General features: G+C 43.2%; 2 protein-coding genes across 3 annotated transcripts in view; one reads left to right on the forward strand and one right to left on the reverse strand.

The window, feature by feature from the left end:
* Window positions 1-13,671, reverse strand: part of Mroh8 (maestro heat like repeat family member 8) — a 40,451-nt gene extending 26,780 nt beyond the window's left edge. The window contains exons 1-8 of the mRNA XM_048349125.1: window positions 12,453-13,671; window positions 8,727-8,848; window positions 8,354-8,505; window positions 7,070-7,192; window positions 6,518-6,597; window positions 5,291-5,435; window positions 3,401-3,496; window positions 1,579-1,683 (exon numbers count right to left, since the gene is read on the reverse strand). Of these exons, the coding sequence (XP_048205082.1) occupies window positions 1,579-1,683; window positions 3,401-3,496; window positions 5,291-5,435; window positions 6,518-6,597; window positions 7,070-7,192; window positions 8,354-8,505; window positions 8,727-8,848; window positions 12,453-12,739 (1,110 nt within the window). The 5' untranslated portion in view covers window positions 12,740-13,671. The remainder of the gene's footprint in view (window positions 1-1,578; window positions 1,684-3,400; window positions 3,497-5,290; window positions 5,436-6,517; window positions 6,598-7,069; window positions 7,193-8,353; window positions 8,506-8,726; window positions 8,849-12,452) is intronic.
* Window positions 12,470-26,488, forward strand: part of Rpn2 (ribophorin II) — a 52,821-nt gene continuing 38,802 nt past the window's right edge. For both annotated transcript variants that reach the window (XM_048349137.1, XM_048349138.1), the window contains exons 1-4: window positions 12,470-12,599; window positions 16,952-17,145; window positions 22,782-22,877; window positions 23,819-23,994. In XM_048349137.1, the coding sequence (XP_048205094.1) occupies window positions 12,587-12,599; window positions 16,952-17,145; window positions 22,782-22,877; window positions 23,819-23,994 (479 nt within the window). In that variant the 5' untranslated portion in view covers window positions 12,470-12,586. The remainder of the gene's footprint in view (window positions 12,600-16,951; window positions 17,146-22,781; window positions 22,878-23,818; window positions 23,995-26,488) is intronic.

A 26,488-nucleotide genomic window follows, 5' to 3' on the forward strand; every position in this document is an offset into this window, starting at 1 on the left:
TAAATGATGACAGCAAACTAATAATTTTCTTCCTGTACTTCTGACACTGGAATTGGGACTCAGGGCCTTACATTTACTCAGCTTGCTTGTTCTTGCCTGGTGTTCTACCAGCTGAGTCATGCCTCCAGCCCAGTTCTTTTTCTGTTATTCTGGATACAGAATCTCACACTTTTCTACCCACACTTGTTTTGAACCTTGATCCTCTACATCTCAGCTTCCCGAGAGCTAGGATTACAAGTGTAAGTAAGCCAATTGCCCCTGGCTTCTTCCTCTACTTAAAATATTTTAAAACATTTTCCAAACTAAACACATTTATATTTATATATCTTATTTAGAAAAACCTCTACACTTTATGAAGAAAAAAAAAAAAAGGTAACGGGTGAAGTATGTTTCCAGCCCAAATACTGGGCACATCTTTACATTCTTTTTCTTTTTAATTCTTCTTCTTTTATTCTTTAGGTTTCTTGGAGAACATGGAAAATGATAATTCCACACTGATTGTTAACTCATTACCTTGCTCATTAAAGCCAGCCCAGGAAACACAGCAAGTGGAACACATCGCAAGACCCTGTCTCAAACAAATACCACTCAATGAACTGTACTGGTGGATTTCACTGTAGACAGATTATACTTCATTTAAGTAAAGACCAGAAAGATAGCACTAGTGGCCTGATTCTACTTTGTTCCTCTTGGCTCTATTGTTGCCTCTTTAACTTTTTTCCTCTTGAGTCTCTCTCTCTTCAGCAATCACTTTGAATCAGAAATTATGATAGCACTGATCAAAACTACTCCCAAGCAATTGTAAGCCTCTTAGCACAGATCACCCCATGATGAGATCCATCTCCACATGAACCCCTAGTAGTGCACCCCAGAGGAGGAGAAATCATCTCACAGAAACGAGACTGCAGCCTTCCAGTGATGACAGGAATGACAACTTCTCCAGAATCCCTTGTAGAACCAGAACTGAGATAATGGTCAATTAGAACCATGGCCCAGCAAGACAGCCTGACTGTGCTGTCAGCTATGAGACTTTTTTAACATTTATTTTTTTAGCTATGAGTCAAGTCATTAGTTCTTCTCCTCCACCGCCCCCCCCTTTTTTTTTTGGCAGTCCTGGGGCTTGGACTCAGGGCCTGAGCACTGTCCCTGGCTTCTTTTTGCTCAAGGCTAGCACTCTGCCACTTGAGCCACAGCGCCACTCTGGCCATTTTCTGTATATGTGGTGCTGGGGAATTGAACCCAGGGCTTCATGTATACGAGGCAAACACTCTTGCTACTAGGCCGTATCCCCAGTCCCTTCTTTTTTTTTTTTTTAAACAAAGCTTCAAAATTACCATTATTGACCCTTGAAGATAGGCCTGGGTTCACTGAGCCTCTTCATTTGGTTTTCTAAAGTGGCCACATTGAGTAAATCTCTGCTCTGCTCTGCTAATGGCTCACATTTTAGGAAAAGAACAGATATACAAATAATGCTGAGTGCTGTGTTGCCCAGGCTGGAAGTCATAAGTAGAAGTAGGGGAAAGGCAGTGGAAGGATAGCTCTGGATCCTTCATCCTCAACAACCAAAGAGCTGCTCACCTTCAGGCTGAGGTGTCTAGATAAGCATTTGAGAACCTGGGCCATGGTGGCTGTGGCCTGTTTCCTCTCATGGTCTTTGGCTGACTGTAACCAGGGCTCCATGTGCTACAAAATAAAATAATAATAAAGGGAAGTGAAATGATTTGTTAGCAAGTTTGGGGTGATACTTTTACTGTGTTTGGAAGAAAACATAGAGAAGTTCCACAGTTTTTTACTTTGATGTCTGAAACCCTAATGACAAACCAAGTTGGGCTAGAGATGGAAGTAGATGACGGGCAAGTGAGGCCTAAAAATCTAGGTAGATAGTTTACTTTCTACATTTATTCTCCTTTATCCTAATTCTTACGTACTTCATTGTATGTTTTTAGTCCATTCAGATCTGCTTTGGAAACAATAAATTATGCTATTTTTTCTTTATTGTCAAAGTGAAGTACAGAGGGGTTACAGTTTCATATGTAAGGAAGTGAGCACATTTCTTTTTCAGCTTGTTACCTTCTCCCTCATTCCTCCCCCCACCCCTTTCCCTCTCCCCTCGTGAGTTGTACAGTTGGTTTATACCAAATGGTTTTGTAAGTATTGCTTTCGGAGTGACTTGTCTTTTTATCCTTTCTCTCTTGATTTTGATCTTCCCTTTCCCTTCCTTAGTTCTAATACATGTATATACAGTATCCAGGGTACTCAGATGAGATATAGTGATAGTGAGGGTACAACCACAGGAAGGGAATAGGAGAGAAAGCAAAACAAACAAACAAACAAAAAAACAAAAGGTACGGTTCCACATGGCATGCTCACAAACACTACTGACTCTAAAAACGGAGTAAATTATGCTATTAAAGAACTTTGTGGAGGGAGAAATTGCATCTGCCTAGTCAGGAAAGGACTCATGGAAAAGATTATAGCCACAAGCAGGAGCTCATCAAGAAAGTGGCTTTTTTGACAGAAAAATGGCTTGAATTAAGCTGCCATGAGAGGAAAGTAGAAAATACATCTGGATAAAGGGAGAAAAGTCCATCTGGTTGGTGTGCTAATATACAAATAGAAGAACAATGAGAAAATGTCAAGGCCAATGATGGCAAAGAGGAATGCACATCTGTACTCATGTGCACGTGATTATTAAGAGCTTAAAGGGTTTTCCTTTTCAGGAATATCTGCGTCTTTAAGAAGGACAAGAGATGGTACTTAAAACTGTAGTTAATCTAATCTGTAGCAATAAATCTCTATTGATGGATGGCATAAACTACAATAGCTATAGGTCAGGAGATGGTATGATCATTTTCTACTTTTAAATCCAATCTAGTAGGAAGCTATCAACCTACTAACTTTTGAGGTTTACTAGTCCCTGATCACTAAACTAGGACTAGACAATGAGGAATAATTATAAAAACCATTGTAGACATTTATTGAAGGCCATTTATTCAATACGCCCAGTAAGCCAGGCATGGTGGCACATACCTGTAATACAAGCACTTGGGAGGTTGAGGCAAGATGATTGATTGAGGATAGCATGGCTTACATAGTGAGTTTGAGACTGGCCTGGGCTACATAAATTCTCATTCTACCAGACCCTGTCTCAAATAAATAGTGTAATTATTATCTCTATGGAAAGGTGGAAAAAACAAGAACTCTTCACAGAATTTAAAACAGAAGAACTTGTAACTCACAGACAGCAGGAAGGATTTGAACCACAACCCCTGACTCAAAGCTGATAGCTGCTTCTCCGCTATGTGTTGCCTCCTATACTTATCCTCCCATATTCTCTTCTTCCACTTGCACCAGTGAAGTGAATAGGAAGTTTCCCTTCTCCCCTGATAATCTTGTTTACCTGAAAGATGGTGTCAAATTTTTCCAAATGTGGGTCTTTCATCACAAAACTCTGCAGCATGTCAGAGAATGCCTGGAAAGTCTGCCTGTAGAGAGACTGAAGAGGCCTGGGGTCAGCGAAGCTCCCTCCCTCAAAAGCTCTCCAAGATGAAGAGAGCATCATTTGTGACACTTCACTCAAAGGTCAGATTTTCAGTAAAAGTATTCAAGGACAGGGTGTGGCATGAGGTTAAACAGAATAAATTTGCTTTCTGTGTGTATGTGCCAATCCTGACACTTGAACTCTGGGTCTGAGCTTTATTCCTGAATTGTTCTTTTAAGTTTGTTTGTTCAAGGCCAGCACTCTCTACCACTTGAGCCACAGCTGTACTTCCAGCTTTTTTTTTTTTTTTTTTTTGGCCAGTCCTGGGGCTTGGACTCAGGGCCTGAGCACTGTCTCTGTTTTTTTGCTCAAGGCTAGCACTCTACCACTTGAGCCACAGTGCCACCTCTGATTTTTTCTATATATGTGGCTGAGGGATTGAACCCAGGGCTTCGTGTATGCGAGGCAACCCACTCTACCACTAGGCCATATTACCAGACCCACTCCTAGCTTTTTTGATGCTTTATTGGAGATAAGAGTCTCATAGATTTTCCTGCCTGGGTTGGCTTTGAACTGATCCTCAGATCTCAGTCTTCTGAATAACTAAGATTATAGGTGTGAGCCACAGGCACCAGGCTTAAATCTGCATTTCAAACAGATTCCTCAGCATTTCTGTTATCATGCTAAGGGACACTACATGTGAAGATCTATATAGGGTCATCAAGATATGCCTAAAGTTGGCTTCTGACTTTGTTGTCCTCAAACAGAGGGAGATGAAATCTTCTTTGGTAAGTCCCTCACTAGCCAGTTTAGCAGCCACTGAAGGAAATGAAGACCTCTGCTCTCTCTGCCTGGAGCTCTCTGTCTTTACCCACTCTCACTCCATGGGAAAGCTTTCTGCAACGACCCGCCTGCACGAGCCCCTGGGTCTCTAACCACAGCACTCTTTCACTTCTTTTCCTGCTGGTATTTCATAATACTAAATGTTTCTTATTGGTGAACATATATCATTTGTCAGTGGTTTGTCAATGACTTAGAATGTATATTGTTTATTCAATGCTTGGCACATGTTGGCCCTTAATGAAATGTATATAAAAACTGAGCATCCTGGCACCTGCCTATATCTAGGCACTTTGGAGGGTGGGGCAGAAGGATTACCAGGTTCATGGCTGCCTGGGCCACACAGCATGATCCAGTCATTAAGGGAGGAGGAAACAGTTCTCTAATCTAACCACTTATTTTTTTTAAATCAGATAATTTACTTGGTTAACCAGTTAACAGTGGAGTGAGATAAGTTCAACTGGGAATGTATCTTGAAAGATGAAAATACCATTAAGAAATGAATGTATGCAAGGTTGGAGGTGTGGCTCAGTTGGTAGAGCACTAGCCAATAAGTGAAAGCATCAGGTACTGAATTTGATTCCCAGTCTTGAACCAAAAAAAGAAGGAAAGAAACAAACAAACAAAGGTAAAAAGAAAGAAATGTATGCATTCAGTATATTTATATATGCCTGTGGTTTATATAGTTAATTGGAGATACGAGACTCTCAGGTTTGTTTGCCTAGGCTAGCTAGCAACCATGATCCTCAGATCTCAGCCTCCTGAAAAGTTACGATTATAGCCATAGGTGCCTGATACTTTTGGTTAATTTAACTCATTTTAATTTAATTTTGATTAATTCAATTAATCTGGCTGATTTAACTAAATTTGGTTAATTAAATTAATTTAATTTAGTTTTGTTGCTCTTGACCAAGGCCAAGATCAGCTAAACCTATGGATGGGAAACTAACGCAGCCAAGTAGGCATTACCTCTGTGTTGCGGGACCCACTTGGCCTGGGCCCCTGCAGCTGGATAAGAGTATCTATAGAAGGCAGAGTGATTACAATTTTGATGATGAGACTGAGCAGGTCATCTCTATCTTCTGAGTCAAGCAGTAGATGGACATCTTGGTAACTGAGAAAAGACAGTTTGGGAAGAGCAAGATGGGAAAACAGATTGATTTGATATCAATAAGCGGGGGCCAAAGTAATTTTTCAAGGTAAAGGTAAACTGGCTGGTGTATCACTCTGATGGAAGAAATAAATGGCAACATTGCCGATCAGCCTGTTAGAAGAGTGTCTCCCAAAGAAGCCACTGGGCTTCCAGGCTCTTTTCCAGTTCAGCCACAAAGGAAAGTCAACATTTTCCAATGTCTGTCCTGTCCACGTTGTGTAATTATCAGAGTTGTGTAATTATCATTACTACCTAATTTCGGAACATTTTGTCTCTCCAAAAGGACACCACACACCCATTTTCAGGCCTTCCACATTCCCCCTCTCCCCAGATCAGGTCACCACTGTTATGTTTTCTGCCTTTATGGATTTGTGGACTCCAAGTATTCCCCATAAATAAAATCAAATTGCATCTGCCAAAACAAACCTAGAAAGCAAAACAATATGTCCTGCTGAATGTTATTTTGTGAAATAATGAGTTGAATAGAGTTAAAAACTTAACCAGAAGACTGACCACTATGGTAACAATTCTCCAAGAGAAGTAACAGCAAGCAGCCTTTACAACTCCTGTGGCCTTGGAACTCCACACTTGGAAGTGTGTAGGAGTCACTTTCCTTTCCCCTTAAAGAGCTCTGGACAAAATTGTGCTCTAAGAGATTCTAGAGGGACTGGGCACTGGTGGCTCACACCTGTAACCCTAGCTACACAGGCGGCTGAGATCTATGGATCATCGTTCAAAGTCAGCCTAGGCAGAAAAGCCTATGAATCTCTTATCTCTAATTAAGCACCAAAAAAGAGCTGGAAGTGGAGCTGTGGCTCAAGTGGTTGAGCAACTGGCCTTAAAAAAAAAAAAGATGAAAATACCATAGAAAGGTCTCTCTGATATGGCTGATAACCTATGCATAAAATAAAAATGTGGATTTGGACTTCCTTTCCTTCCTAAATAGTTTTCAAAAGTTAAACTTTGGAACATGGTCTGTTGGCTCTGGCATTGACCCTGACTGTGGAAATAGGATGTCCATGAAAAGTGCATATGGGTGTCACCTGAGCTCAGTGACAGTGACCAAGACCTCCTGGAGCACAGGGCTGGACAGAGAATTCAGGAGCTCCTCTTGCACCAGCACCTACAGTGAGAGAGGAAAAAAACTAGAGAGAGTTGAGAATGTACCAATGAGCCAGAGTAGGTTGGAGAAGTGAGAGGCCTACAAGAACAAGGGCAAGCTCATTAGCCAGCTACCATTTATCCTGGTTCCATGGGATGGTGGAGGAGCTTATTCTCTGCAGCCAGACACCAGGCTTTAGCTCCGCCTCTTACTAGCTGTTGGGGCAGGCTCACCTAGTGAGTGAGCATACCTCAGTTTCCTCATCTATAAAATGGGATAACAGCACCTTTTGACTCTTCTTTTAATTGTTTCTAATTATTCAGGTAGATGCCTGAATAAGTTTTTCAGAAATATTGAGGGACATCCCTGAGTATTTCTTCTCCATGGAGAAAGATTAAGATGAAAATAACTCAAAAGAACTGACAACACGGGCGAGACAGCTGAAAAGTGACTGACTAAGCCACTGAATTATTTGTAAGATCATGATACTTACATTGAGAATATGCACGATGTCAGCTATGTGGCTGTTAATAAATGACTCTGTGGTTTCATCATATAGTAAAGTTTGGCTGAGAGAAGACAAAGACCTTAGGAACTTCAGTTTTTCAGATTCACCCTGAATTTGTGGGAAATGATAAACAAAACAAAACAAACAAACAAAAAAACACCACCATTATATGTAATCTATTTTTGTGTGTGTGTGTGCTGGCCCTGAGGCTTGAATTCAGGGTCTGAGCCCTGTTCCTGAGGGTTTTTTTCCCCCTTAAGGCTAGCCCTCTACCACTTGAGCCACAGCTCCAATTAAGGCCTGCCTGGGCTGGCTTTGAACCTTGGTCTTCAGATAGGATCACAGCCACTGGCATATGCTGTAATCTCTCTGTGTGTGTGTGTGTGTGTGTGTGTGTGTGTGTGTGTGTGTGTGTTAAATGTAGAGCACTTTCCAAAACATTGTTGGGTGGCTTTGAATATCTGACAACTCATTCAATCCAGTATCATTCTTTTATTAATAAGTAATGAATACATTACAGAAGGATTTCCATGATGTTTCTTGTCCTTGGAGCCTGCCTGGTCTGGGACCTCTCTTCTCTTAGGGCTGATTACCAAGTGCTCCATGGATCTCTCTCTGTTTAGTCTTTTCTTTTTTTTGCCAGCCCTGGGGCTTGGGACTCTGGGCCTGAGCACTGTCCCTGGTTTCTTTTTTCTCAAGTCTAGGGCTCTACCTCTTGAGCCACACACAGCTTTTCTGTTTATGTGGTGCTGAAGAATTGCACCCAGGGTTTCATGCATGCTAGGCAAGCACTCAAATGCTAAGCCACATTCCCAGCCTTCACATTTAGTCTTTAAATCCTCACTTATCCACACTGTGGAGGACTGCCAGATTAAGGTTCTTTTAATTTTTTTTGCTAGTCCTGGGTCTTGCACTCAGGGCCTGAGCACTGTCCCTTGCTTCTTTTTGCTCAAGGCTAGCACTCTACCACTTGGGCCACAGCACTACTTCTGGCATTTTCTGTGTTTATGGTGCTGAGGAATCGAACCTAGGGCTTCATGTATACGAGGCAAGCACTCTACCACTATGCCATATTCCCAGTCCCTATTTTCTCTGTTTATATATGACTTATATATTTTTATCAATACAATATGTAAACACAAATTTTATTTTATTCTTAAGAATAAATAAAAACTTAAAAATGTTTTTGTAATAAAGAAATAAAATGTTCGAAACATTTGTTCACACAGAGAAGTAAACGGGATTGCTCATTAAGTGTGCTGTGCATACCTTCAGCTTACCACGAAAAACTTCCTGGATGGATTGGACCAGCCTCTCCACACTGGTCTGGCTGAGGGGGCTCCCGTGAGTCAGGTTTCTGAGGCTATCTGTAAGGGAGTCCTGAGAGAATTCAGGGATGTCAGGGATCTCCAAGTCTAAGACTGCAAGAAAGACACCAGATGACCTCTTAGTACCATGAAGTTATAGCAGTGTAGTAGGGAGGACCACTGCACATCAGGAGAGACAGCTTTGCTACCTGCTTTGCAGCGCTAGCACTATGGGAAGAAAGAAGGAGATGGGGAGGAAGAAGGGATGGGGCAGGGGGAGAGGAGAGACTTTTCTTCCTACCCACCTTTAAAAAGAAATTCTTTCCCCTTTTCACCTGTAAGATCTGTGTTACTTGGGTCTTTTTTAATACCCTCTAGGTCGCTTAGCTGCAAATCCACACTTCCCGAATCACTGTCAGAAGCACAAGGGATCACCAGTTCTTCTTGATCATAGATCCTAGGAACAAAGCAGGGATTAGAACAATTCGTTTTTCAGAAACAGCTGCTTCTGTCTGCTCATTCAGTTGAAAGCCCAAACATCCTCTTCTCAGAGAGGTATTTAGTGATCATTGGTCCAGAAAGGACCAGAAAGGATCATCAATTCTCATGTTAATCATTTCTCACTTCAGGTTTTATTTTTGCCAGTCCTGGGCTTGAACTCAGGGCCTGAGTACTGCCCCTGGCTTCTTTTAGCTAGCACCCTGCCACTTGAGCCACAACACCACTTCTGGCCATTTCCTATATATGTGGTGCTGAGGAATCAAACCCAGGGCTTCATGTATACGAAGCAAGCACTTTACCACTAGGCCATAGTCCTAGCCCACTCACTTCAGTTTTGTTGTTGTTGTTTTGTTGGTTGTGGGTCTTGAAGTCTGGGCCTGGGAGTTGTTCCAGAGCTCTTCAGCCCAAGGCTGAAGGTTCTACCACAGTGCCACCTCTGTTTTTCTAGTGGTTAATTGGAGGTAAGTCTCATGGACTTTCCTGCTTGGGCTGGCTTTAAACTGAGATCCTTAGATTCATCTTCCTGAGTAGCTAGATTACAGGTGTGAGCCACCAGTGTCCAGCAAGAAGTTAGTTTTTAAACTTTGATATTACTTAGTTTTTTATATCAGTATAAATATTAAATTTAACAAATTGTAGAGTAGAAAGCTTATATGTTTCAGTTGGAAGTGTAAATTGGTGCTAACACATTGAAAACCATTTGGCATTAGTAATAAAGTTGAATTAAGTGTACATGTACTACTTCTAGGAATGTATTCTAGTGCAACTTTCACACCTGTGTATCAGGAATCTATAAGGTACATCAATAGAACATAGTTGGGAATTGGTGACTCATCCTATGACCTTAGCTACTTGGGAGACTGAAATTAGGAAGACTGGTTCAAGGCAAGGCAAGGCCAGGCAGGAAAGTTTTCAAGATTCTTCTTAATGAAGAGCTGAATGTGGTGAAGCACACCTGTTATCCCAGCTGCACAGGAAGCATAATGTAATTTACCATGGGCGGATTACACCCAGGATAGGGAGCAAGATGCTAGGTCAAAAATAATCAGCAGGGGCTGGGAATGTGGCTTAGGGGTAGAGCTCTTGCCTAGCATGAATGAAGCCCTGGGTTCGATTCCTCAGTACCACACAAATACAAAAAGCTGGAAGTAGCGCTGATGCTCAAGTGGTAGAGTGCTAACCTTGAGCAAAAGAAGCTCAGGGACAGTGCTCAGGCCCTAACACCAAGCCCCAGGACTGGTAATAATAATAATAATAACCAGCAAAAATCAGGACTGGTAAGTATAGCTCAGTGGTAGGAGCTCCTGCCTAGCAAGTATACGAACCAGGGTTGCTGCCTAGCAAGAACAAGAACCAGAGTTTATAAACAAAACAAAACATAGCAGAATGAAAATCTGTGGCATATTTATCTAGTAGAGAACTATATAGCTGTGGAAATGAATGGGTTAAAAAGCTGAGTGTGATGGTGCTTTTTTTTTTTTTTTTTTGCCAGTCCTGGGCCTTGGACTCAGGGCCTGAGCACTGTCCCTGGCTTCTTTTTGCTCAAGGCTAGCACTCTGCCACTTGAGCCACAGCGCCACTTCTGGCCTTTTCTATATATGTGGTGCTGAGGAATCGAACTGAGGGCTTCATGTATACGAGGCAAGCACTCTTGCCACTAGGCCATGTTTCCAGCCCTGATGGTGCATTCTTATAATTCCAGCGCTCAGGAAGCTCAAGCAAGAGCATCATGAGCTTGAGGCCATCTTGAGCTATATGGCAGACTCTGTCTCAAATATAAAAATTTTAAATTAAAAAATTTCTCAGAGGGGCTGGGGATATGGCCTAGTGGCAAGAGTGCTTGCCTCGTATACATGAGGCCCTGGGTTCGATTCCCCAGCACCACATATACAGAAAATGGCCAGAAGTGGCGCTGTGGCTCAAGTGGCAGAGTGCTAGCCTTGAGCAAGAAGAAGCCAGGGACAGTGCTCAGGCCCTGAGTCCAAGCCCCAGGACTGGCCAAAAAAAAACAAATTCTCAGAAAAATATTCAGCAAATTGCATTTATATAAAAATCTAAATAACTACAATAATGCAAACCTAAAATACTTGTAAGCGTTAAAACATACATGGTAAAATTATGAAGAGAAGCAATGATACAATACAATCTATAAAAATGAGTATCTTTTACAGGGTAGGGGAAGGGACAGAATGGGTTACATCAGAAAGAAGACTTAAAGTTATTGTTAATTTCTTTAACAGTTTGGTTGCTGTATAGTCTATCGTTATTTTCCTTTTCTTATATATGTTATAAATATTTAGACAATATTGCAAAAAAACCCTCTAAGCAACTGAAATTTGAACTTTATCTTCTGTAAATATGCGTATATACATATTATACATTATACATATACATAATATACACAATATACCTATAATATACACATATGTGTAAATATAAGTAAGCATATATGTGTGTGTTTGTGTGTGTGTGTGTATTTGTGTATTTGTGCTGGCCCTAGGGCTTGAATTTGGCCTGGTCTGAATTTTTTTTTTTTTTTTTTTTTTTTGCCAGTCCTGGGGCTTGAACTCTGGGCCAGGGAGCTGTCCCTGAGCTTCTTTTGCTCAAGGTAAGCTCTCTACCACTTGAGTCACAGCGACATTTCTGGGCTTTTTGAGTAGTTTATTGGAGATAAGAGTCTCGGGGTGACTTTGAAATGAGATCCTCAGATCTCAGCCTCCTGAGTAGCTAGGGTTACAGGTATCAGCCATCAGCGCCTGGCTTGGGTGTGAAATTTTTGCTCACGATTAGTCATCTACCACTTGGGTCATAGCTCCATTTTTTTGTTGTTGTTGTTATAGTTAAAGAGTCTCAGGGACTTTCCTGCCCAGACTGGTTTTGAACCTCTATCCTCAGATCTCAGGGACAGTGCTCAGGCCCTGATTTCAAAAGTAAATAGTAAGAGTATACACTCCCAGAACAGAGACTGGAGTGAATGAAATAACGTGTGTAGAGTGCTTAGGGCTGTGTGGGGATGTACTGGAAAAGGGCCAATAACAGGGGCTAGAGATATCTGTACTAAGTTCTTAGATATATGAGTTGCTTCTACACTGGTTACTGTGAGGTGTCACTTGTTTGCATATCAGATAAAAGTACTCATACATCAGTTGTGAGCAATTGAGGTAATCATCTCTGGAGGAAACTGCTATAAATTTCCTAAAAGAAAAAAACAAACAAACTAATTTTGTTCTTTCCTCCTAAGTGGTCCCTTCCGGCTCCTTTAAAATTGGCCGGGCTACGGAGAAACCAGTGAGTGACAGAGCGGTTGGCCAATCTCTGCAATTGGCCAATCAGAGGCGGCCCCGTCTATAGCCCACCCCCCCGGAGGTCTGGTCCAACCGCATCCGGGCGGCTCCTCGAATAGGACCGTTGCTGGACGGACTGTTCTAAGTGCTCCAGGAAGAGTGGGGGGAGCCGCCGGGCGGGACGCGCGAACTCCGAGGCCTGCAGCGCGCCAGGACTGGAATCCGCACAGCGGCTGCAGGTTTGACACCAGGCCCGTCCGGACTGCCGAGACTTACCTGTGTCGAGAGCCCATCCCAGCAAGCAGTCCTTGCCGTAACTCCCCGAAGTCCCCTGCGGCGGGCTCTCGGAGCCACTTTCCCGAGCGGAAGTCAGGTCGCAGCTCCGGCTCCTCGGGGACCAGCTCGGAGGAATGGCGCCGCCGGGTGAGGTGTTGCGCATGGCTCAGCAGCGAGGCCCTGCGGCCCGCTCGCCTTGGGAAGACGGGCACGGCCCGTGGGAGGCTAGTGCTAGCCACTCTGGTGCTGGCCAGGCGGGATCCCCTTCCCCTGCGGGGCAGGGGCATGGACTCGGGCTCTGTCGGGGTCGAGGTCTGACGGAGGTCTGCGAACTGGTGGCAGAGCCCGCGAACGGCTGGGGTGGGGAGGGGGTGCGCGGCGCGTGGCTACGGGAGCCCCCGAGGCCCACGGGCGCTGCGGCCGCGCCGGGCCCGGGCCTGGCCTCGCTCATTCATTCCACTTGGAACGGGCGGCCTGAGATATGCCCCGCTGTGCCACGCCCTTGCTTCGTGGGAGCTTTGGGCCAAATCGCCCACCTGAAGTTCTTTGGGCCGTAATTCTTCCTCTTCAGTGACAGGGACGAGAGGACGAATCACTCAACGCTTCTGGGACCTTTGTAGCTAAAGTTTTGAAGTCAAGACTTGGGTGCAAACTTTCAGGGGGCGCGCATTACTGATTGGTTGTGAGAGCCAGCGCCAGCTCTGCACTTTAGATTCTCAATCTCTCTATATTCTGCTTCACAGAAGGTTCCAACCCTACCTCAGAGCAGGGCCAGGGCACTCAGTAAAATGCACTTCATTGGTGTTGAGTGGACAACTGTGGGATGCAGTCTCCTGTCCTTCCATCACAACTTGGTTTGTGTATTGTGATTCCCATTCGACTGGTGAGAAGTGGGAATCGTAGAGCAGGAAATGTCTTGCCCGTAAGAAAGAACAGGAGTCAACTACTTCCCTTATTTGACAAGTGTTGGCTAGTAAAATGGTTAGAAGTCAGAGTTTGAACTCAAACTCTCTGCTGTCTTGGTCTGTGAAGTGCAGGAAAAATGAAAATACCCACCTCACTTGGCCGGTGGTTTAGTGACCCAGCACATGCAAAATATTTTTACATAGTTTGGGCTTACATGATACATGTTATATTGCATGCTCAAATCTTAGCTTGAGAAGCTACTGCTATCATTAGCTTGAGGTGGGACTATGAGAATCTGACACAGACTTTGCTAAGAGGTTTGACAAGCTGCTGAGAATTCAGTATTATTGCTTTGGCTCCTCTTTGTCTTATATGTTCCAAGTCCTTAGCAATTTGATAGGCATTAACTTTGAATTCTAGCAAGATTCTGGCGACCATTTAGCAACTCCTTCATTGTTCTCATTTGAACCCTCCTCTTATTATACTAGGAACATGACAGTAGTCTCCTAGTTGGTATCCCTCTTTCTGTCTTCTCTATTCTTGACGCAGTATTGTCTTCCACATATAAGCCTGTTAAAATGTAAGATCATTCTCCTGAGAACTTGTCAGTGGCTCTCATCTCTCAGTACATGCCAGAGACCCTGCAGTGGCAGACAAGCCCCTCCTGATTTGCCCCAACTACCTGTCACCTCATCTCTTTCTATCCCTTACTTACCTCACTCTGGCCATACTGGCCTCTCTGATCTCAAAAGACACCACATGTACTCCTGATTGAGGCTTTGCATCTGATTTTCTCCTTGGGAAGATTTCTCCCCAAAGGGCTTCATGCTCTTCCTTTTTCAAGTCTCACAGGCAATATTTCTTTCTTACTTGGAGCTTCACAGACCACCATATTTAACAAGCAGCCCTTTCTAGATACCTCATATGCCTTGTTTTTCTCCATAGCACTTTTACCTTCTAACATGATAAATTACGTTTTTTAATTAATTTGTGTGATGTTTTTCTTTTGTCACTAGAATTCAGGCTCTATGAGACTGGGAATGTCTTGCTGTGTTTTTAACACCTGAAATAGTACTTGACACACAATAACATTCATAATAAATAGTCTGTGTTATAGAGCTCTGTGTTTGGGCTTCCTGCCCTTCCCCCGACCCAAACTGAGTTTGAACTTGGTCCTAAATTGCTAAAGAGGGGCTGGGAATATGGCCTAGTGGCAAGAGTGCTTGCCTCGTATACATGAGGCCCTGGGTTCGATTCCTCAGCACCACGTATACAGAAAATGGCCAGAAGTGGCGCTGTGGCTCAAGTGGCAGAGTGTTAGCCTTGAGCAAAAAGAAGCCAGGGACAGTGCTCAGGCCCTGAGTTCAAGGCCCAGGACTGGCCAAAAAAAAAAAAAAAATTCTAAAGAGGAACTCTACCAACTGATCTGTGACGTCAAGCCCATTTTGTTTTGGTTATTTTTTAGGTGAGTCTCACTTTTATGCCTAGGCCTGCCCAGATTGATGAAAAGCTCTCACCAGTGGGCCTAGCTTTTATTAGTTGAAGTAAGGGTCTTACGAACTTTTTGCAATTTTGGGGGCTAGCCTTGAATCACAATCTTCCGTCTGCACCTCCTGAATAGCTAGGATTTTATGCAGTGAGCCACTATACATAGTGCCTTTTTCTTTTTTCCCAGGCTATCCTTGTATTATGTCCTCCCAATTTCTCCCAACAGCTACCCAGCCTGTTTCTTTGTTTTGTTTTGTCTTTTTAGAACTTTTACACTTAGGTTAACAACACACAGATTTAAGTGGATCAGATGTTCATATAAGAACAATTCTTTACTGTAGGCATCTTTTCTATAATATTCTCTCTCTTTTTTTTCCTCTTTTTTGGTACTGAGGATCAAACCCAGAATGTTGCACTTGCTATGCAAGTGCTTTACCACTGAACGACATCTCAGTCTTTCTATAACATTTTTTTTAATTGCAGTGGGAACTCTATAATGTTAAACTTGGGCTGGCTATGTGCAAAGTACTCCAGTCCTCTTTTTTTTTTTTAATTTGTAAAATGGATAAGATAGTGTCTTTCTTTTTTTATGCTGGTCCTGAAGCTTGAACTCAAGTTCTGGGCTCTGTCCCTGAGCTTTTTTGCTCAAGGCTAATGCTCTACCACTTCTGGCTTTTTGGTGGTTAATTTGAGATAAGAATCTCATGGGCTTTCCTGCCTGTGTTGGGTTTGAGTGGCGTTCCTTACATCTCAGCCTCCTGAGTAGCTAAGGCTATATATAAGCTTGAGCCACTGGTACCTGGCTAGAACAGAGTCTTGTTTAAGAGAGTCCAGTTCAAACTATGAGCTACCAGCAAAGGTATTAGGACTATTAATGTTAGTTGTGGTTGTTTGTTAGTGATTTAACTTGGGTAGTAGACACCTAATTTACTTTGTCTTAAGCAGCCCAACGAAGTGGTTTTTTTTCTCTCCTTAATTTAGTGTTTCAAATGAAGAAAGTAGAAATTTATCATTTTTCCTATCCCCTGTAGCATCAGAGTGGGGGACTCATTTTTCTTCGCATTAATTTGACAAATATTTATTCAGTATTTAGCACGTGCCAGGCAGTTTGCAAGACTTGGAAAAACTGGGATGAACAAGAGCCTTGTGGGACTTTAGTTCCTCAGAGAAGTCAGACCTCATGCTATCATAGTTGTGAAGAATGGATTACTATAAAGGAGTAATATGGAAGCCACAATGATGGTAACAATGTAGCTGACATAGTGCAGCACTTGTGTAGCAGTCACTCTAAGGTCTCTAAGGAACTCATAGCATTCTGAGGATGATGATGTTAGCATCCCACTTTACACTTGAGGAAACTGAGGCACCAAGTAACTTGGCCATGGTCCCATGGTGAATAAGTAGTAGATCCACAATTCATGGTTCCAGAAGCCACATTCTTCTCTGCTTTATTGTACTGGAGGCTTATACCAAGGGGGGCTTTTATTTTTTATTTTTTTATTTTTTGGCCAGTCCTGGGGCTTGGAATCAGGGCCCGAGCACTGTCCTTTCTTTTTTTGCTCAAGGCTAGCGCTCTGCCACTTGAGCCACAGCGCCACTTCTGGCCTTTCTCTGTATATGTGGTGCTAGGGAATCGAACTTCATGTATGGGAGGCAAGCACTCTTGCCACTAGGCTATATCCCCAACCCAAGGGGGGGCTTTTAAAAGGATACTTGAGCTGATATCTCAGAAAAGATTAAGGAAAATTATAGTGGCAAGAAACAAAAACGTTCTGGGTAGAAAGAATGTGAGTCCTTGGAGAAACAAGCCAGGATTGGCTGACAAGACATGGTAAAGACTTAAGACTGCCCTAAGAGACACGGGACCTAAACATCCTCCCAGAGGGAATGGTGAGAGTTTGGTGCTTTACATGCTCAGAGTCTACTGGGAGGACTGTTTCTAGCAGGTGGACTACTTCCCAGTCTGCTTCTGAGGCTAAACCTCCCAGTTCCTCCCCCTTCTCTACACAATTGGTTTCCAGAGCTTGGTGTGTATCTTGTCCTCGGGACTGTGTGTAGAACTTGGGAGCAATGTGGACTGCATTTAACAGTAATTTCCTTCTAAGGTTCAAGCACTGTCTTCCTGTTGGCCCTCACAATCATAGCCTGTACCCAGGCTCTGACGCCTACTCACTACCTCACCAAGCATGACGTGGAGAGACTGAAAGCCTCACTTGATCGCCCTTTCACAAATTTGGAATCTGCCTTCTACTCCATCGTGGGACTCAGCAGCCTCGGGGCCCAGGTGCCTGACATAAAGGTAAGGCCACTTTTGTCTTGCTGGCTAGTGACTCAGGACAACCGTGATTCCTTTGCTGCGTTTCCTTGTGTGCTTCAAAACAAACTTGCTCACTTAAGGATAACCAAGCTTATTGTAATATAGGACTACTTATTTCCCTCTGACAGATTTCTTTCTGAGTGCTGGTTTTAGTGGATGGAATGGAGCCACTGATCCCCTAGAAACCTTTATGGTGCCTCTGTGAATGAGACTGGGAAGTTCAGGGTGTAGATGCTCATGTGTTCCAAACAGTGACAGCCACGGCATCAGGCAATTCTGATGTATTTTTTTTTTTTTTTTTTTTTGGCCAGTCCTGGGGCTTGGACTCCGGACCTGAGCACTGTCCCTGGCTTCTTCCCGCTCAAGGCTAGCACTCTGCCACTTGAGCCACAGCGCCGCTTCTGGCCGTTTTCTGTATATGTGGTGCTGGGGAATCGAACCTAGGGCCTCGTGTATCCGAGGCAGGCACTCTTGCCACTAGGCTATATCCCCAGCCCCGATTCTGATGTATTTTGACATTGGATAAAGAGAATGCATCATGATTCAAACCTTTTCTGCGCGCGCGCGTGTGTGTGTGTTTGTGTGTGTGTGTGTATGCCAGTCCTAGGGCTCAAACTCAAGGCCTGGGTGCTGTCTCTGGGCTTTTGTGCTGAAGGCTAGTACTCTACAACTTGAGCCACACCTCTGCTTTTGGTAAGAGTCTCATGGACTTTTCTGCCCGGGCTGGTTTTGTGGAAAGTACTGTAGGATTTCAGCCAGGGGAACCATCTGTCTGGCTGCTTGCTCCACAGTTCATTTAGTCCTTCAACATGTAGTGGGTTTTGCTGTACTCTAGTCATGGTGCTAGGCACTGGTTATTTCATTGAACCAAAACAAGAGCTCCTTCACTCTTGGAGTGTACAGTGTAAAAGCAGAGAGAGGCACTGTCATGCACTTAACTAGATGACCTTTGTTATAATGGCACCTCATGAAGGTGAGATGTGTGCTGTTGTATCTAGGTAGCTTCCATGGATATAAAAGAGGGGACTGTGATCTGGTCAGGGAAGGCTTTCCCAAGGAAATCTTGAGTTTAAATCCCACTCTGCATTACATTAAGCTATAGCTCTTTGAGGACAGAACTTTTGCGTTTGATTTGTGTTTAGCAGGACTTGTGGTGGGCACTCAGTTGTTTATTCCATGAAGGAGGAAGTGATTGATCTGAATCGTAAACTGAAACTAGTTAACTGGTGACTTACAATAGGAAATAACTAGAGCAAAGCACCTGTGTTAGCTCCTGTCCAGAGAGACTAAGAGGAGGCCTGTGTCAGTGGGGAGAGGAGTAAGTCCAGAGAAGGTGGATGGGGCCAAGCCATGGGCCTAGCTGCCTCAGCAAGAATTTTAATTTTTCTCCAAAGTTTAATTGATTTTGTTTTTGTGCTAGTCCTCAGGCTTGAACTCAAGCTTGGGCTGTCTCTGAAATCTTTTGCTCAGGCTAGCACTCTACCACTTGAGTTATAGCTCCACCTCCTGCTTCTTTTGGTGGTTAGTAGATCAGAGTCTCATGGATTTTCCTGCTTGGCCTGGCTTTGCACTATTATCCTCAGATTTCAGTCTCCTGAGTAGGATTATAGGTGTGAACCACCAGTGCCTGGCTATACTTATTTTATTTTATTTATTTATTTTTTGCCAGTACGGGGGCTTAAACTCAAGGCCTGAGCACTGTCCCTGGCTTCCTTTTGCTCAAGGCTAGTACTCCACCACTTGAGCCACAGTGCCACTTCTGGCTTTTTCTATATATGTGGTGCTGAGGAATCGAACCCAGGGCTTTAGGTATATAAGGCAAGCACTCTACCACTAGGCCATATTCTCAGCCCTATACTTGATTTTAAACAGTAAGTATCATCATCTAATTTGTATTTTGGAGAGATTTCTCTTCTACTTTATGGGGGACAGACTGTGGTGCTGTGGGGCAAGACTGACTGCAGATAGGTACAGAAGATAACAGAATTCAGGCAGACTGCATGGATGAATGGTTGGGCTATTCCATAAGGCAGGAGCTCCAGAGGGGAAATTGGCTGTGCGGGAAGGAACATGAATTTGTGATACTGAGCTCATGGTACTTTGTGAGTTGTGTCAATGGCTGGACATATAGATCTGAGAATTGTCTGCATAAGTTTTGGAAGAAGCTGGATAGGAGTGAGAATGCCTAGGAAGAGAGAGGTCAATGAGAAGAGGACATGGGCGTTGGGACAGTGCAGTAGTGACTAACAGACAGAGAAGTTGGAACTAGGGATGTTGCTGCTAAGGTATGAGAACCAGATAGAGTATTCAGGGATAGAGGTGTAGCTCAGTGGTAGAGTACTTGCCCTGTATTGCAAGAACCTGAGTTGGATGCCCAGCACCACAAGAAAAGGCAGATGGGGGAGAAAGAACAGAGGAGTGTGATAGACTTCTGGAAGTCAGTGAGACTTGGAATACTTGGAATGAGGAAGTGGCTTGCTTGTGTGGAGTTGGGAAAATGTGCTGGAAAATTTGGAGGTCACCAATGGCATGATTGGGCAGAAACCAGATTGGAGTGAATGGGGGTGGGGAAATGTGGGAAGTGAAGCCAGCAGTTGGCTGGGAAGTCAAGGATGAAAGGACGATTTCTTTAAAGATAAGTCTTGAATTTTATTAATACATAATGAGCTACCAATTGAGAGAGAGAGAGAAGTCAAGATGTGGAGGGCACTCGCACAAAGCCTGGAGGGTCACAGAGCTAGGACCCCCTGGGCATCTTCGGCAGCTGGTGTAGAGGCATGGAGAGGTTGTGCTAAGCAGCACACGTGGAAGCAGTGGGATGGATAACCAGGGATGTGATAGGAAGCACAGTGTGAGAAAATGAGAATAAAGGACATGAGGAAGAACAGAATCAATCAAGTGTGCTGTTTTGTGTCAGAACCTGATTTGGAGTTGTAGGGAAGCTGATTCGAGGAAAGCATGGAGGCCCTTTGCTGAGGAGGGTTTGGGATAAGTGAATTTTAGAACATGGTACAGAAAGCAAGGACTGTGCAGGGAGGAGGTAGACACTTAGGAAGTGGTGTTCAGTCTTCATTTGGGAAGATGTCTTGAACCCGGGAGGGCAGCTAGCTTTGGGAGCTCACCAAGGGCCCTGAACATGTTTTGTAAGGTCTCTGTACTCTGTTGGTAAAACCATACTGTCAAATGCCACTGAATGCTGATCCCCTTTACCTTGATTGGACTTTACAAAGCATTAGAATTGGACTGAGGTGAGTTTTCCTCTAGTATGTGTTATTATGTATTTTTGAGATAGAGGTTGTATAGCTCAGACTTGAGAGCCATGCTGCTTGTGTTTGAATTTGACTTCTCTTAGTTAAGAGCCAACTGATGTAGGATGGGTTACTTTTCCCTCTGGTGCCTCAGTTTTCTTGTCTGTGAGCTAAAGTGCCTAATAGGGTTGTTTGTGAATTTGAGAAACCCACATGAAGCATTCAGAACACTATGTAACATTTTTTTCTTTTTTAAAAACTTACCTATTTATGAGGAATCGAACCCAGGGCATCATGCATGCTAGGCAAGTACTGTACCACCTTCCCAGCACCCTATGTGACATATTTTAAGTGCTCAGAAAGAGGTAGCCATGACCATCCATCATGGTTTTAGGGCATAGTACGGTTGTTTCATCGTTAAAGCACCAGAGGGCGACAAAGCCTGTCTTCAGCTTGTATTCTGCAGGTTCTCTGCTTCTGGGAAGTAGTTTTCTTCTTTGTGTATCTAATTTATGCAAGGCAAAGTACTCTGATTCTTTCCTTTCTCCCTCAGGCTTCTTCTAAGCTTCTGGTTAAAGATTGTTTGTTTGGAGACTTGTTTAAATGTTATTTGTAACATTTTCAGAAAGTGTTTTGTTTGGAGAAACACTTGTTGGAATAGAGAAAAACAGCAGCTGTTGTGCAGCCCACCCTGTCCTGCTCCCCATGCTGTTCCCCAGAGGTGCCACCAAGTTCTATCTGTTTTGTTTTCATTACTTGGGATCAAGCCCAGGGCCTTGTGCATATTAGGCAAGTGCTCTACCACTGAACTACATTGCCAGTCCTTTTTTTTTTTTTTTTTTTAATTACCCCTGTAAATATGTGCCAGTCCTGGGGCTTTAACTCAAGGAGTGATGTATTTTCTTTAGTCTTCTTCACTCATGGCTGGTGTTCAACCACTTGAACTGCACTTCCACTTCAGGCTTTTTGTTGGCTCATTGGAGATAAAAGTTTCCAGACTTATCTGCTCTGGCTGGCTACAAATTGAGATCCTTAGATCTCAGCTTCTTAAGTAGTTAGAATTGCAAGTTTGAACCACCAGTGTCCAGCCAACCTGCTTTTTGTTTTTTTCCCCCCTAAATTGGTCATGGGGCTTTAACTCTGGGGCAAGCACTCTACCACTAAGCCACATTCCCAGCCTTCAGCCAACCTACTTTTTTTTTTTTTTTTTTTTTTTTTGCCAGTCCTGGGGCTTGAACTCAGGGCCTGAGTACTATCCCTGGCCTCTTTTTGCTCAAGGCTAGCACTCTGTCACTTGAGCCACAGCGCCACTTCTGGCCATTTTCTGCATATGTGGTGCTGGGGAATCAAACCCAGGGCTTCATGTATATGAGGCAAGCACTCTTGCCACTAGGCCATATTCCCAGCCCCCCCAATCTACTTTTAACTGGTTTTCTTATAATTTTAAACAGCTGGGTTTTTATACTACTTATAGAAATTACTTTGCTAGACGTTATATAAACAGCCCTAGAGGTAAGGTCTGTTGTGAGAGCATTGTATGCTGGCAGTCTTGGCTTTTGTCTGAGTAATGAAGAACCACTGGAGTTCCATTAGTAAAGCACAGGAATACAATTGTGTTTCATGAAGTTCTGTCTTAAAGCATTGTGCAGAGCACATTACATGCCTTAGACTTGTTAGGGGAAGATTGTTACAGTCTAGGTGAGATATAGTAAGAAGCTGGCCTCATTCACCCACAATTCAAGAGTCAGGAGGGTGGGTGGAGAAGTAAAAAGAAGGTAGGTTTGCTAGGCTTGGAGGGAAAGACAGAGGCAAGAATAATTCTATATTGGTTGGTGACATAGCAGTGCTTGTACTTGAGGCAGGAAGTCCAGGGAAAGAGAAAGAAGCTCTAGGTCACCGCTTTACATTGTCCAGTCCGACTTGGTATTGAAGAAATCAAAGTGGAGATCCAGGAACAGTTGGAATCTGGAATTTCTGTTACTTGAAAACTTTGTTACCTCCTACAGATTACTTACCTGCTCAAGGCTCAGTTTCTTTTTCTTTTAGAGGGGTAGGGTAATAATATCTACAGAGGATAAGCAGCTTTGACTATCACCCAACATTCAATAAAGGTCATCCCAGTAGGGGAAGACCCCCTTCAGGGGTCCAAAGATTCATGTGTCTCCAGGCTTGCTGCTCTGTGTGGGCAGTCAGCAGTTATGGGTAATAACAGTGTCCTATGGGAAATAACTGCTTAAAAACCTGCCTTAAGTAGCTAACACTTCAAGCTGTCATGGCTGGCCTAGAATTGTATTTATCACCCCAAACACCTTCACTTTGTCCAGTCATTGTGTATGTCACCATTTACTTTTGACTTTCTCTTTCATTTAGAAAGCATGTACCTTCATCAAATCTAACCTTGATCCCAACAACGTGGATTCCCTCTTCTATGCTGCCCAGTCCAGCCAGGCCCTTTCAGGGTGTGAGGTGAGTCCAGGCTCCTACACAAGTACTTAAAATTTTCTGTAAAGCAAATCTTTTGTGGTAGGAATCCATCAGGGCTTGGTGATGTAACTGTGAAAGATAGCTTCTTTACCAAGCCCAAGACTGGTTTGATCCCAGCCATTGCCAAACCAAAACCAAAGTGAGATTGTTTCGCAGGTTTGTTTTGTTTTGAGTGGAGGGGACTAGCAGTCAGCTTGTCTACACAGTATATATTTTATTTTCCTTAGAAAAGCAATGGGACTGTTGGCTCACCCCATAATACTGCTACTCAGGAGGCTGAGATCTGAAAATCCAGATTTGAAGCAAGCCAGGAAGACAAATATGAGAGACTTATCTCTAGTTAATCAGCAAAAAGTTGGCTCAAGTGCTATAGTGCCAGCCTTGAGTGAAAAGGCTTAGCAAGAACACAAGGCCCTGAATTAAAGCCTTAGCATCCACACACACACACACACACACACACACACACAAATACAAATAAATTTGTAGTTTTCCCATTTCATTTCATGAGTTGTAAATCAGCTCTTCTTAAATTTGTTACCTTTCTTCTTTGAGTCCTTGAGTTTTTTCTTTTTATCTCATTTTAACATGCAAAAGTTTAATGGTACACTTCTATAATTCCAGCATTTGGGAGACTACGACAAGAGAATCATAAATTCAAGACTAACATGGGCTACATAGTGAGATCCTGTCTCAAAAACAAACAAACTAAATACATTTTAAGAGCACAAGGTGCACCTTGGATTTCTGGGTCATTTCACTGAACATAGGAGAACTGTCAGTAGACAAAGTATTGCCTGGCACCTTCTGAACATTGAGTTCTGGGGCCTGGGGTTTAGGGAAGCAGTTCACTGGTGCTATGTGGGAGTGACTGGTATACATGCCACACATTTCTGAAACCTCTGTACCTGCCAATCCTTTCCTAGATCTCTATTTCCAATGACACCAAAGAGCTGCTCCTGGCAGCAGTCAGTGAAGATTCCTCTGTGACCCAGATCTACCATGCAGTTGCTGCCCTCAGTGGCTTTGGCCTTCCCTTGGCATCACAGGAGGTACTCAGTGCCCTCACTGCTCGTCTCGGCAAGGAGGAAACTGTGTTGGCGTGAGTTATCACTTGGCCTGCTTCTTGGGCTTCTTCTGCAGCCAGTACTATCACATTTATTCAGCATCCATTTTCTGGACACGTACTGTGTGTCAGGTGCTTTGCTAGTCAAGGCTGACTTTGTATTGAATTAGTGAGATCCCTGTCCTTGAGCTCACACGGACAATCTTCTGCAGGTTGCTCAGGCGGAGGCAAGTGTGGAGACTGTAAGCTCATTGCCGAGTTGGAGTTGTGCTCACCTTTTGGGGTGAGAGTGGGGGCAGGGTGGCTAACCAAAGGAGAACTTTGGGAGATGTTGGCGGTGGGGGCTCCATGAGGAGGGGCTTTTGGATGAAGTGTTGAGATACAGCAGGTGGTGGGTATGTAATCAGGGGAAAACGTTTTTGGATCAGATTCTGCTCCTCTCAAAAGGTAGGGGAGAAGAAGAGAGACTTGGAGTGATTCCTGGGATTACAAATGGGAATCTTGTTAATGAACTTAAAAGTGGTAATATGTATTGAGGGTTTTTTCCCCCCACTTTTTTTGGTATTTACTTTGAGACAAAATAATATTAAAATATTATTATTTGATAATCCCTTTTGGTGGAATGCTTTTCCAGTTAGCATTTCAAGATATGACTGTTAGTGCCTTGATCTGATGCTACCTTCTCTTGAGTATTTCTTTTAAAGATTTCTTTCTTACGTAGCCAAATAGTTCCTTGGTTTTGATATAGTTATTTCTGTATTACATTGTAAGCTTCATCTGCAGTGCCATAGAGCCTGGCACATTGGATATACACAATAAAGTGCTTTAAAAAAAAAAAGCTTAATGTCATGATGCACACCTATAATCCCAGCTACTCATGAGGTCAAGTCAGGAGGATCTTAAGTTCATGGCTAGCTGGGGCAAATGTTAGCAAGACTGTATCTCAGAAAGCATGAAGGCCTGAGTTCAGTCCCCTGTCCCACAACACACACACACACACACACACACACACATACACACACACACACACACGATAAAGACTAGAACTATACTTCTTTATTTTTGCTGTTTTCTACAAAGCTTATGGGTAGAAAGAACACATTCTTTGAATCAGAATGGTGTTTGGATTTAGACTCTTTTACTCAGTTTCTCTGTGATGGTGAGCAGACTGTTTACCCCAACCCCCCCAAACCTCAGTGTTTACACCCCAAGACTAAGACCCTCCTCAAAGTTTGATTATCAAGCTAGCAGGGTGCCTTTTATTTTTATACTGCCCCATTTAGGGAACTCTGATGTAAATTAGTGCTCATTGTAATGAGCTTTCTATGTTAAAGAGGAGTTATTCTAAGATGTATATGTTCTCTTGAAAATATTTATAGGTATGAATAAATCATCTGTAAAGATCTCATTTCAGTCTGTCATAAATCAACTTTCTTAGTCCTCTACTGAATATTATTAGCAAGACAGGATCTGCTGTCTTAGTGTTTGGCTATAGTACTCCAGAGAGAAGGAAATGCCTGCTTGATAATAAGTAATTGAAGCCAGTGATGAAACTTTTCTTAAGTGGATTAATTTCATTTTAAATCTTCAGAGGTTGTTACCAGCATGACACTCTGATCCAGAGAATAGAAAAACAGTGTCTTAATTAAAAAGGTCTTTCTAAGCTATCTTAACAGCCTTTTCTGAGCTCAGCATTTATCATGGGCAGATGTGTGATTTTTTTTTTTTGGTCTTGTTTGGAAATTTGGGTTTCATTTTCTCAAGTGCATTATAACAATAAGCCTCCCATAGGAGTCATTGAATGCTCATGGGGCTTCTTTCTTCATGTATTGTGACTCCTCTGTTTTCCAAGTTGTCATCTTAATGGGATTAGTTTTCCATGGAGGGAATATAAATTGGCATGATCTTGATGTAAGTAGACAGATTCTCTGTGTTTCCTGACACATGGAACTGGTAAGTGGTGGTTTACACAAAGGCCCAGTCATCTCTTAGGAATTCAGGAACCATTCTGGGCTTGGACAGTTGTCAGTTTCTCCACCAGGGGGCATCAGCCCTCCTCATTTCATTCAGAAGCACTGTATGTATTTCTTAAATTACCTATCTATAGAATAGAATTAAATTTTAAAAATGTTATATACTCATCACATTTCATTTTAAAAAGATTATTTTACAGAAATACATTCTTTCTTTATTTTGTTTTGTTTTTGCTGGCCTGGGGCTTGAACTCAGGGCGTGGTCTCTGTCCCTGAGCCTTTCTGTACTCAGACTAGTCCTCTATCACAAGCCACAGTGCTACTTCTGGCTTTTTTCTTGAGTAGTTTATTGGAGGGAAGAGTCTGATGTGCTTTCCTTCCCTGGCTGACTTTGAACCATGATCCTTAGATCTCTGCCTTTTGAGTAGTTAGGATTATAGGCGCGAGCCACCAGCACCCAGCCAGAAATACTTTTTTTTTTTTTTGCCAGTCCTGAGGCTTGGACTCAGGGCCTGAGCACTGTCCCTGCCTTCTTTCTGCTCAAAGCTAGCACTCTA

The sequence above is a fragment of the Perognathus longimembris genome, chromosome 6 (genome assembly GCF_023159225.1).
Source record: "Perognathus longimembris pacificus isolate PPM17 chromosome 6, ASM2315922v1, whole genome shotgun sequence".
Taxonomy (NCBI): Eukaryota; Metazoa; Chordata; class Mammalia; order Rodentia; family Heteromyidae; genus Perognathus; species Perognathus longimembris.